The sequence below is a fragment of the Callionymus lyra genome, chromosome 6, assembly GCF_982586985.1.
Source record: "Callionymus lyra chromosome 6, fCalLyr1.hap1.1, whole genome shotgun sequence".
Lineage (NCBI taxonomy): Eukaryota > Metazoa > Chordata > Actinopteri > Syngnathiformes > Callionymidae > Callionymus > Callionymus lyra.
The window spans coordinates 18048335-18061973 of NC_141823.1; the positions used below are offsets into that span (position 1 = coordinate 18048335).

The window sequence follows — 13639 nt, forward strand, 5'->3', positions numbered from 1 at the left end:
GAAAATGTGACAGTTGCGATAATGCGCTTTAACTGCACAAATAGCTGGTTTTGATGGCCTTAAAAATCCCCATATGTATCACCATAATCACAATAATAAGAATAAGAATAAGAAAGATTATTGGAATAGCACTGAGAACACGCATGCCTCAGCCAAGGACCCACAACTCAAACAACACAGCCTACAATAAAGTTGAAGAATCAACTTCCAAGATGAAAGACATCAGGAGGACGAAACAAAGCCCAGATGGATGCAGAGGAATCTGCTGTCAGATCGAACAACACGTCAGGAAATATAGTAAGTAAGTAAGTAAGTAATATTTATTTATATAGCGCTTTTCGAGACCAGGGTCACAAAGCGCTTAAACAATCAATACAATACTCAAAAAAGTACATACTTTAAAGATCAAGATAATATATATGTGTCGTGTTGTCGAGCAGACACACAAATGAAAATAAGATGAAACATAATGCAGATTCTCATTTAACATTTCTGATGTTATACATCCAACAGCTGCTCACTAAACCCATGGTCACAGTGAAGAAGCGACAACGAACATCTTAGCCTTCCACCCTCGTCCGTCATGAGCATTTATGCACACAAGCAGACACACACAGACACACACACACTAATCAATAAGCGCCTCACATGCAATCAGATGCCATTATTTGTGAAGTTCCACTTGAGTTCACATGAGTTGATAAAGGAGGCTGCTATTGATTCAGCGGCCCTGAAGGAGAGAGCAATTTAAGCGACCGATGGGGCATAAAACAAACCGAATCACGGGAAAGGACGACACGACATGTTTTTTTCCACGGACGCCGAAGATAAACAAGGACCATACAACCCTGTTTCTAATGAGTCCGATCGCGCCTCAGATACACGCAATCAGCAAAGGTAACATAATTGCAACTAAGACAAAGACACAATCCTATCTCTCTCTTTTCCTTTCAGCTCAGCAACATCAAAAAAAAAAAAAAAAAAAGAATATCTACCCAGGAAATGTTGCTATGCAAATGAGGAGGAAGAAAATCTCGGCTGGAGTTTGAACAAACACGTCTACTGGTTGATGAATGATGTATGTTTGCTGATTTGGGGGCTCTTCATTAATATTCATTACACTCTAATACACACAGCAGTCAACTGATGAGCCGTTTTCAAGATAACACCAGCAGTGTTTGCCCAAGATCAGAGCAGACAAAGAGACAAGCAAATAAGTGCACGATGCGACAAGCAGGGTAAAGTTATCTCTTTGGAAAAAAAAGAAAAGAAAAAAGAGTCAACATCACCGTTTTAAATTGTTTCCAAGAGTTGCTCCAGGTCCAGTAGTGCGCCTTGTATTCGCCCAGCCTCGCCGCCATCATCTCGTTGCCACGGTAGTAGAAGATCGGCCTTGAGGAGATCAGACAAATATGAATGGTGTTTGTTCATTTGTGTGTGGCGATTAAACTTCCGGCCGCTAGATGGCAGCAGTCTATATGTCCTCTGCGGCTAAACGAACGAAAAGCCCGCAAGATATTTCCTGTGACTCAGGATTAGGGGATACAGTCAAATCCAGCAGCTTTGAGTTAATAAGAAATGTGCAAGGATGTTATTTAGTGTGTTAGTCAATTCAATTACTGTTATATTGTTTTAAGGGTGCGAGAAAATATTGATACAACGATATATGCCAGTGTTATTTTTCTTGATACGGTATCAACATTTAACAGCACTACAATGTTTATGTTATGTTCATGTTATCTATATATATATTTTTAATATTTATCTTTTATTTATATTAATATTTAATTTAAATGTATAAAATCACATAATTATACTTTTAATTTAACAATTAAACAAGCAATTTTATACACATCTTTTGTTCATTTGTGTGTTGCAATTAAACTTCTGGCCACAAGAAGGCAACAGTCAATATGTCCTCCGCAGCTAAAAGAACAATAAAATTGGTGACTGAGGACGAGGGGATACAGTTGACTTCAGCAGCTTTTAAAGCAGATGTTTGGGCATTTTTTGGATGTTAAAACAATGAAAGCAGTAACAACTTCATTGATTTGGAAATTCTGCAACACCAGAGTCAAGTACTCGACAATACTACAAATATATATATTGTTCCTACAGTGTAACAAATATATTTCAATATATTGTTGCCCTGTATCGTGATATGTATTGTGTCGCCAGATACTTTGTTTGTGTCGCCAGATTCTTTCCAATACACATCCGTAGATTATTTTGACTTTTCAAAACTTCGATCTGCTTATTTAAAAAGTGGGGTTGCAAGGAAAAATAAACACCGTATAAAAATGTTGGTGTGTCTGGAGTGTGGCATCTAGGAATGCAACTTGGGCACTGCGGAAAAATTGGAGACACCATTTCTTCTGGCAACAACCCACCTCTTAATCCAATTCATTGACACAACTTGATGGTTAATGTTTGGCCCCAAAGACAAAGTTTGCCCACTTCTGTTTTTAATTACCTGTTTTGCAATTGGTATGAAGGACTAAACATCGCTGATGTCAGGTCCAGACCGTCCAGGATTCGATCGTGTGGTGGTCTCACGCCAGCCAGAGCCAGGCTGGTGGTGAAAAGGTCCATCACCGAGGCCAGCTGGAAGCTCACCTTCACAAAGACCAGAGGGAAACGTCAAGCAACACCAGGCATGTGGCATTTAGAAGATAAGGTAAGATAAGAGAAGGGAGCATCACACGATAAATCAAAGGAAGGAAGATCTTTAGTTGATCTAAAATATATCTTGGAAGAAGCATACAATAAAATCACTAAAACAACATTCATTGTTGTAGAATGGTGTCACTACAAAATGTTTTATATACAAAAAAAAAACGTGGCAGAAATTATTAAAATGTCACATAAGACATACATTTGGCTTTATAAGTGATTTGGTTGTATGCTGTGTTGTATCAACTAGTTCTAAATGAAGCTCAGCACATGAGTAGAATGAAAAAATCCTTCTAAACCCAGTTGGAACTGCAGAACACAAACACGTATATCTTGTCACACAATCAACATGTTTTATCACTGAAATAAATACATCAGTTTTTGAGAAAAACAGACGGAAACAAAAACCTTGGCAGATGTAATTACATTCATTTTTTCATAGCTTCAACTTTATCTTCCTGTTAAACACAGGATTAGTGATACTGCAGAGATTTTAATATAAAATGTAATTACTTGAATTGTTCCACATGAAACAGACCTAAGTTAATACTAATAATTAAATAAAATGGTAAAAGGAGGGAATATACAAAAAGTAGAGGAACCTTTTCTCCTGCAGTGCATGCTGGGACACTCAGGTTTACAAAAAAAATCAGAAATCTAGTTCATTATTTCTATCATATGTTAAATCTACAATAAATGATAGTAACTAAGTCAACAAACTAATGGTAGTTAACACTATTATTAGTAACGCAAGCTCAGATAATGGCCGGTTCTTTGAAAAACGGACTCACAAAAGTATTATTTTGCTTCTTTGAATGGTAACAGAATGCGTTCATGGTTGGATGCACCACATGAATGTACACCTGTAGGAATAGAGGTGCCCTTTTTCACACCACCTAATCTCTGTGTGCAGGTATTTTTTTTTTGAAACTATTAAATGTTTCTCTAAATTATGCGAGTGAAAAAAGAGAAGTGAAGAGGAAGAAGGAAGGGGGACAAGGCCTGGGTTGCGGCGAGAGCGAGCTGGTGTTTTATCTCCCTCTCCCAGTCCCAGTGAAAAGCTTTATTTTATTTATAAACTTTGAACTATTTTCAGATAAAATGCCATTTTTTCGCTGTCATCCTTGATCTTCCATTCCATTCTTTCCTGAGCGAGCCTTAGAGGAAGACGGCACACTCACAATCAGATAGCGCTATCAGGACTGTGCAGCTGCACCGCAATACGCCGCTCGCCTCCTATCAGCAGCCAGCACACATGTAGGCGCGCAGACAGACACACACACGGAGGACGGTGCACAGACACCAACACACATGTGCACACACACACACACATATATATACAAGCCACTAAGTACTGAAATGAATTCTCTTTTTCTCTTTTCTTACACAAACTCAGAAAAGGACTGAGAAAAGCAGTTTGATATATCTGTGCGTCCAGACACTTTAAGATTCTGCGCACACACACACACACACACACACACACACACTGATTCATTCCTCCACTTGCACATAAAGACGTCTCGAAATAAGACATTGAGAGACATTTATTTGCTAATACCAGGTGACACAAAGAAAAAGAAAAAATATATTTCAGGGCGACAGCTTTAAAAAAGATTGATCACGTCGTTGTTATCTTTTATCTGACGCCTTTATTAGCCGTGACACTTCCTACAACAAACTTTCTGTCCTCTTCTGCCCCCCCCCCTCTCTACCCACCACCACCAGCACCACTCCCTTTGACTCATCCCTTTTTATTAGCGTCACTTTTTTTTATTTTCCTGTCTCTGGTCCGCTCTGGCTTTTCTTCTGTCTGGTGAGTGGTGATGTTGGATATCTGAGGAGACAGTAGCTCTATCACAGAGTCTGCCAATCTGTGTGTCTGCCGTCTGATAAAACACAACAAAGGCGATTGTGACGCTCCGCAAGATTGTGGAGATGACACCCCACCCGAGTCCTCATCTTTGTTTCCCCCCCCCCACCCCATGCCCGCCTCACCCCCCAACACCCCTTCCTCCTACACCACTCCTCCTTCCCTCGCCCACTTTCATCCTTGCCCCTTGTATTCCTCCGGGATAGAAGGAGGTGCTGGATTCACACCTGCTTCACTTCAACACACACACACACACACACACACTCATTCCAGAACACTCAGATAAATGGCTGTTTAAACATAGTCTCACGGAATAGGAGGGTTTCTTGTTCTGATAAATAGGCACTAAAGACATTAACTTGTTTAATAACTGTTATCAACTCCTAATTTAATTAATATTAATTATGAACCGTTGATCAAAGATGGAAAATGCATTCCTTGTTTTTTAAACGGCCAAAATATATTGATAATGTAAACAATAGAGAAGTAAAATTTGAAAAAGAAAAAAGTAGAATTTTTAAAAGTTTAACCTAAACTAATCAACCTAAAGAAAATTAAGACAAAATACTTTTTGTAAAAGATAGAGAATGAGACTATATTAATAAAAGAAGGATTTCCTAAAGAAGCTACCATTCATACTCTTAAACATCTACAATATTAAACATCTCAGAAAACATTTATTTAAAAGACATGTGAGGTGCGAAACTTGTTAAAAACATGTTTACTATTACCCTACATAAACTTACAAACTCTCTGAAGAATATTCTACATTTTAAAACTTTTAGTCTTGAAAAAAAAAAGGTCAATTGAAAGAGTTTTTATTTTTTATTTTGTTAAATAATTTTAAGGAAATTTTGCAAATTATTTTTGCACTTTCCTCCCACTGTATTATAACATAAATGTCTGCTAAATATTGAATATTAACATACAATCAAATAAAGTAAAATAAATAAACTTAATTCAGTGTCTCTCTCATCCATGTTTGCTTTTGGACATTGGGAGGAAATTGGAGTGCCTCTAGGAAATCCATAGGAACACAGGGAGACCAAAACAACTCTTTGGCCGGTTTCAAGTATACACGTTCTTTCAGCAGTATTACTCGAGAATAACTTCATATTAAAAAGTTTGAAGCTTTTCAAATTCAATATAAATGTTGGTATTGTAGCGCCACCAGACAAAACCAAAAGGGTACCGAGCTACAGCAAATCATGCTACACAATTTAGGTAATTTCCTGACGTCTAAACTTTGTTTTAATGCCTTTAAAATCTATCATAAGATCTCACGTTCTATCAGTGGTTTCTGATGTCAAAGGATTTAAGCAGGAACTTTGTTATACAGTCAGATCAGCCTGTTTAAGAGTGTGGTTGTCCGGTTCTTGACCAATACAACTATTTAACTCGCTCAGAAAAACAAGTCACTAGGTTCTTCTTTTGGAGTTGAGGATTCAAAACCCGCTCTTAACTTTTTTGTATTTTAAGCGCATTTAATTCATGTTTTAGAATGATGTCACTGATCTACTTCCATGAGGGTCACTTTTCATCTTTGCACTGTGACCATGGTGTCCACCAAACTACCATCTTATCTCCATTATAATCTAACATCTAAGCGGCTGTTTCCAGAGGAAATGTATCCTGGATCATATAACATGTTAACAGAAGTTTCTGAACTTTAGAAGGAGAAAAAAAGATACCAACCTAAACTCCAAGTAAGGCGCTACACTTCTCACACAAAAGAGCGACAATCAGTTCAGACCCCGTCTTTAGTAATCCTTCGCAGACAAATACTGTATTCATCCGTTTCCAACAAAATAACAACATGCTAAGTCTCATCCAACAAAAGCTCTTCGTTGCTTTGTTGCCTTCAGCACTTTGCTCTGAAAAGCTTTCAACGTGGAGATGGAAAGAGATTTCCGGAGCCCGTACAATTATGGAGGGTACGGCTATGTGCCTGGTCTACCCCCCCCCCCACCCACCCTCCCAACCCCTCTACCCAGGCAGTGGAGATTTAAAAAGCCAAAGCTGTTGCGTACAGTAGTATTCAACAAAGCAGCTTTGTCATCATAACCATAGGGACCTCTGGGGAGGATCGTCAGACAGTCGTTCTTTAAACCAGGCCAATACAGCCAATACTCTTTTGTGCTGTTCAGCAGTTGTGTTTTTGTCATGCCGTGGATCAAATCCAACATTCAAACTGTAAACGTATGTTGGCAAGCGGCTGGAAATGACCGGCGACACACAATAATGATGTGGCACACACACACACACACACACACACACACACACACACACACACACATACACACACAGACGTCCCCGACAGTGTGGCACTGCCAGCATCTTTAGCATTCTTCCTCTCCACCGACAGTATCTTCACTCCTTCCTCACTTCCTTCCGCACAAACCGCCGCCCCTTCCTCCCCTCCCCTTTATCCTGAGCGTCTGGCATATTCAGATACTGAAGTCCTCATTACGGCTCAATCCAACCTCAGCAAACACACAAACAGATTAGCCGCTTAAGACGCTCCCAATCCCCCTCTCCCTCGCTACTCCGCGGCGCTATCAGGCCCCAGCACACCCCTGTGAGATGAGCCAGGGGCGAAGCTTACTGCAGACTGCAGCCTCCGCTCGCTCCTCCACCAAATCCCTCTGCGCCACAGCCCCGTGTCACAGCTGCCCCTAATACAATTAAAAGTCATTTGCAGAACGCACAGGCTTAGAGGATCGCCGTGTGGGTGGGGGGTTGAATTGGGTAAGAGGAAGGCAGTAAAAATTGAGAGCCCAGGCAGAAAATCTAGCCCCCCCCAAAAAAAATGAGTGAAGTTTGGGAGATGTTACGACCGCGATCACAGAATATCTTGTCCGGTCACAGGTCAACGGATGTTGAGCAGAGTTAAGGTCGACATCAGGGGACGAGTGTAGTAATGCAAATATACATAGAAGAAACAAAAAGGAACAACAGAGGATTAACAAATCAATTTCCTGTGGTTTAACCGCCCGCAGCCTTTCGCAGAACATTCCCTGATGCCTGTTGATATGTGCGACTCGGCTCTTAGACTTAACACCGAGCAACGGATGTATAGGTCAGGGGGGAGAATATATCGATAAACCAATATACAGTATATTACCATAACACTTTTTTTTTTTACAATAATGTAATTTATCATAGTTATTCTATGGTCTGTATATCAATAAAGCGTGTGTAAAATAAAAGCAGTCATCTCGTCCTCAGCAGCTGAAGGAACAATAAAATCCGGCAAGATCCTGACGACGACTGAGGACGAGAGGATACAGTCGATTCCAGACGCTTTTAAGGCTGAAGTTTGGACATATTTTAGATTAAAAATAAATGAAAGCACTAACGACTTCATCAAGAGTTATGTGGTCTATAAATTCTGCAACACCAGAGTCAAATACTCAACAACACTACAAGTATATCCTTGTTCCTATAGTGTTGCAAGTTATCATATCATTGCCCGTGTATCTTGATGTGAAAACACCCCCAGTATATATTCAATAGAACTGTGAGATTACAATTAAATTAGATTATGATAGCTGTGTTTTAATTGATGTAGTGAGTTGATCATTAAGGCGCACCATTCTCTTCTAACTATTAATATATAAATATATATATTTAAACCTCTTTTTATCTCCTCCACATGACAGTCTAAACCTTATCTAACAACAATCAAAATGATGTTACAAATGTTTAATCCTGGATGAATGAAAACTTAGATAAATGTATTTTTAAAATACTTTTGTAAAGCTTTATCTTGAATACCATTAAAAACATTTGAAAGAAAAGCACTCAAGACAGCCAGACCTCCGCCAAGCAGCTTTACCCACCTTGAGATTTTTTTTATAAAAGTATTATTGCCCTATGTGTATCATTTAATATAAATATTATACCAAAAAAAAATACATTTTTAAATATCATTGATTGCAATGAGCTCAATTGTACAAGCAGGTAGCATAAACATTTTCTAAAAACATGTATAAAATATGTTCCTTTATTTTCAAGTTACTTTATCAACAGACAATTTATTCGGAACTCCTTGTAAAAAACATACCGTGCCTCCCTTGATTCGTCCAGGCCACCAGGCTATAGCCGGCTCCCTCATCCCCCCCTCGAAGGTGGTCTGCTTCCCGCACAGAAAGGGTCCATTGCTACCACCTGAGGCACGATAAGAAAATAACATCACAATCTACATGTTATCATTGATTCCTCACGATCGTAATTGTTCCATTTACTCTCGTCGGGGCCCGACGTGAGAGCGGCGCCGTTGTCCGACGTGAAGAAAACAAAAGTGCTGTTGTCGATGCCGAGGCTTTGTAGCGAAGATAACATCTGTCCGACACTGTCGTCCAGCTCCATGACTGCATCTCCGTATCTAATCAACATCAAGATAAAAAAAACAACAAATGACCACTTTAAGAGGAGGTAAGGTTCTGAGGCGCATGTTTGTTATACCTGCCTCGCTGACTCTTCCCGAGGAAGTTCTTGGAAGCGTAGACGGGTGCATGAGTGGCGTCGGCCGCCCAGTAGAGGAAGAACGGCTTTTTGTCTCGATTCTGTCGGACTATGAAGTCCAGGCCCTCCTGCAAGACATCACACCATCTTAACAGTCGGAAGATGACGTACGGAGGGAGAGAGGAACCTTCAGGTTTAACCTCAATTTAAACATGAAATTATACAAAATAAAACAAGTAACAGGGAATGTCTTTCGGGTGAGCTATTGATGCTTCAAATGTTGATGACGCCAAAAAAGAAAATGGTGAGATATTTTAAACAAATGCAGTTTCCAAATCTTTACTTCTGAGTCACTTTCAGTAGCTCCCTTTAAGTGTGGCTCGGTATAGACTCAAGACTAAATCCAAAAACTGATCATGAGGAAACATTTTGAGTTTAAGTTTAATTCTAAATGCAACTTGTCAAATTAATAGTTTTTTACCCTAAATTTTCCTTTTTTCATTTAGTAGTTGTGTGAGAACTCTCCCTTAAAGTAAGTTCAGTCAAAGTTAAAAATTTTTTTTAAAAGTTTCATTTTTCAATATAATTTGAGTGTTTTACTCATATTTATTTTATTATTTAAACGTATATAAATGTATGACATACAGTAAATTATTATGCATTCACAATTAAATTAAACCTAAAATTATTTTTTTTATGATGCCATTGGATTATTACACATAATATGCATTTTTAAATATTTAAATAAACATTTTTTCCTGTCACTATTTTCCCACAAACTATGCGCCACAGTCTCTGTATGTGATCCCTTAAGAAAAATAATGGCCCCTGCTACACCTACTTGACTCACAATCCTGCTTAAGTTAAATGGTCCATTATGAATTATATTTCAAGCTAAATTGAACAGCATATTAAAATCATGTACATGTGTGTACATGCATATATATATACATATATATTTCAACAGTGTAATGTGTCTCATTAGCATCCTCAGACACCAATCTGGCCTCTTAAGCGTCTCCTGGCTCGGCTCGACAGATCCATCCTCTCCCTCTGATGACACATTACACCTCTCAAGCATGCAGTGTGTCTCTGCGTGCCGCTTTTGATCCCTTGAGCAAGAGGAATGGATGGTTCTGTCGCTGGCAGCAGAGATAATCGGTGAGTGTGTGAGCGAATGTAAACCCTCAACTTCTGGTAATAGAGTCCGGCTTTTGGATCCAAAGGTCCGAACCTGGCATTAATGGCATTAACGGTTCTTTAAAAGGCCGGATTAAGTCATGTTGGCGAGTACACAAAATGTTATTTGTGGTGAAGTGATGTTCATGAAATCGGTGTCTGACTCACTCTCAAGTAGATCTGTGTGAGATTTGACTCCCCGGTCTTTCGGTTGATCACAAACTCTTCATAGAATCTGTTAAGGGAAAAAAGTATAAATAAGTTATAATTTTCCTTGGAAATCCTATATTTGTTTTGTGTTCCGCAAAAAAAGGAAAAAGGAATTGTATTTTAAAACCGGCCACAACTTCAATGTACAGTATAAAGATAAAAAATAAAATAAGGTCAATCCAAGTCAAATACGCTTTAGTCTAAACATTTTTCGGAGTTTAAAAAAACAAACATGATAAAATGTAAAGAAGCAGGGGCTGATCGTGAACATTTTAGCAAAACTTATCTAATAGAGTTTACAATAAAAGTGCTTATATCTTCTTGTTCAATACAAAATTGGGAACATATTCAGGGACTAACCATCATCCATCCATCCATCTATTCATCCATTTACCCATCTACCCATCTACCCATCCATCTATCCATCTACCCATCTATCTATCCATCCATCTACCCATCTATCTATCCATCTACCCATCTACCCATCTATCTATCCATCCATCTATCTACCCATCTATCTATCCATCCATCTACCCATCTATCTATCCATCTACCCATCTATCTATCCATCCATCTACCCATCTATCTATCCATCTACCCATCTACCCATCCATCTATCCATCTACCCATCTACCCATCTATCTATCCATCCATCTACCCATCTATCAATCCATCTACCCATCTACCCATCTATCTATCCATCCATCTACCCATCTATCTATCCATCTACCCATCTACCCATCTATCTATCCATCTACCCATCTACCCATCTACCCATCCATCTATCCATCTACCCATCTATCTATCCATCCATCTATGGACAGACAGGAATTAGAATCAACGCTTGAGTCTTGTCATGAGAAAATGTTTACAGAGACCTTAGGCTAAATGAGTTCCTCTCAAGGGCAGAAATTTCGTCACATCCGTATTTCTGGCATATTATTTTGAAAATACATCTGGAATTTTAATTTTTAAAATAATATGATTAGGAAAAAGCCTTTATCAGGTTGATCGTGAAATATTTTGGACCTTCAATTACTGAATCACCTTAAATAAAATTGAAAGAGGCACATAATCACGTATTAAAGCACTGGACACACAGACAGACACACAGACAGACAGACAGACAGAGACTTTATAAACCCGTCTGGATATCTCCTCCTGGAAATTGGGTTTCCAGTTCACAGCAAACGAATGCAGAACAATACAATCTAATTGCACAAGGAATGAGTGAGTCCCTGAGTCTATTAGTGTTGCATCTGGGGAGCAGCATTAAATTACTAGTAATTCCAATATTACTTTGGTCAATCACACATAATCTTTTAGCACTCTTGGTTGAGAGTTAAAATATTATTTTATTTACCAAACTGTCTTTAAAAGGGAGACTCAAATACCCTTGAATTTCCTTTCCTTCAACCTCAGTTTCACTGTTGTTGGAAACATCTGTATAATTGTCGACATCCATCTTTACATCTTAATAACCTGCATCTTTATTGGTCAGAATATAAGTATGAAATTTAAGATACTTTCATTTTAATTGTTGGTCTAATCTTTACATATATCTTGTATATCTTGTGTATATATCATATATATGTCACTAATGGTGCCTTGTGACATCAAACTCTAACGTATGCTATCAAGCGACATAAGACATATTTTGGGGGTGTTTTTTTTTCTCCAAAGAGTCCGGTTAAGAAAACGGTTCTACGCTGCTGCTGAAGCAAGGCGCTGAAAACACACTGACAGGCGCGTTCACATGCTTCACTTCCTCCAGGTGGGCTTGAACGCGGCGAATCCAGGCGGCTGTCTCTGGAGGGTGGGAGTATGTAGCGTTTTTTAAGGTTTCTGAGCGTTTGTCAATCCGGGGCTCAGGTACGTTGCGCTGATTAAACCCGTGGTTAAGCGAGAAAACGCACCCGCCTGCTAATTCCAATGACCCTGAATACACATATGGCTGATTTGGGGGGAAAACAAATGGGCGGAAAATGAAATACACAATCACAGCTGGTACCGAGAGGAGGGGGGGGGGGACAAGAAGCAGGTAGACGTGATATTCCACGGAGTCATCGAGAAATGCAGCCCGTGCTGTGAATACATGATGCAGAGGTACCTGCCAACCATTTCAGAGTTGTTGTAGACGGGGATGTTGGGTTTTTCACTGCTGTTGTTGGGTCCAAAGTGGCAGTTCGGGGCCCCGAACCATTCATCGAAACCTCTTTCCAGAGGCAGGTGCTGCGGACTGTGGCCAAGATGCCTTCGTGACAACAAACATTTCATTTACAAGCTCGTTTGTAGAAATTAGTTTTCAGAATTCAGGAAACAAACTTTATATAACGGTGAATTTTGATTTTTGACAAAAAAATGTCTATATCGGTTGAAAATAATCATTGTTAAGAAAATAAAATAAACAACTTCCGTTGTTTGTCTCCTTGCGACACACATTTTTCCTTCCTCTTTTAAACTTGATGAAAAACAACATTATTGTAACGTTTCTTTCTAAAAATAAACAAATAATCAATAATGTGTTCACCATTTGCCAACGATCTTGCTGACATAGCCTTTCTTCTTCAACATCTCTGGCAACAGAATCTCATCTTTAGAGATGCCTCCGACAATCTCCTGTGGTGTGTATGCTGGAAATAAAAAAACAAGTCAAGACGATCTAATTGTCCAATAATGAGACAGAAGATAATAAAACGAGAGCGATTATTGTGATAATTACAATTCCTGGCGTGAGCGTTTGTTGTGTAAAAGCCGTTCCTCACAGGAAGTCTCCCAGTGAGAAGTGCAGCTCGAGCTGCAAAGACACGTGTTGACGACATATGAATAACATGATATGGAAAGATCTGCAAACTAATTCATGTTATAAATTATTTTACTTAAATTACTAGATTAGAATAAATAAAGACTTTTATTAAAATTGTTTGGCTTTAGAGTTCACACGCAGTCGCAAATGATTTAATAAATCTTAAAGAAGCTAAATATAAATATTACATTTTGCACTTTTAAGGATAGTTTGAGAAGATAAAAGTTACATTTTTATTTTTATTAGTAATTTTAATTGAAATAAAAGTCAACTGATTATTTTATTTAAAGAAATCTAATTATCTTCATTCGATTATGAAGTTTAAATGTTCATCACAGTAAAAAAAAAAAAAAAAAGACTTTTAATGGAACATTTTGTTTAAGTGAGTAAACGGATAATGTTGTACTTAATTAGTTTTATTATTTTATATAATA

The 13639-nt window shown here is 38.5% G+C and overlaps 1 protein-coding gene across 1 annotated transcript in view; it reads right to left on the reverse strand.

The window, feature by feature from the left end:
* The window catches only part of galns (galactosamine (N-acetyl)-6-sulfatase), a 28837-nt gene that overhangs the window by 14169 nt on the left and 1029 nt on the right, over positions 1-13639 (reverse strand). Inside the window, exons 3-11 of the mRNA XM_087794011.1 lie at positions 13122-13196; positions 12930-13032; positions 12510-12653; positions 10358-10424; positions 9011-9138; positions 8791-8930; positions 8610-8713; positions 2474-2616; positions 1290-1392 (exon numbers count right to left, since the gene is read on the reverse strand). Of these exons, the coding sequence (XP_087650137.1) occupies positions 1290-1392; positions 2474-2616; positions 8610-8713; positions 8791-8930; positions 9011-9138; positions 10358-10424; positions 12510-12653; positions 12930-13032; positions 13122-13196 (1007 nt within the window). The remainder of the gene's footprint in view (positions 1-1289; positions 1393-2473; positions 2617-8609; positions 8714-8790; positions 8931-9010; positions 9139-10357; positions 10425-12509; positions 12654-12929; positions 13033-13121; positions 13197-13639) is intronic.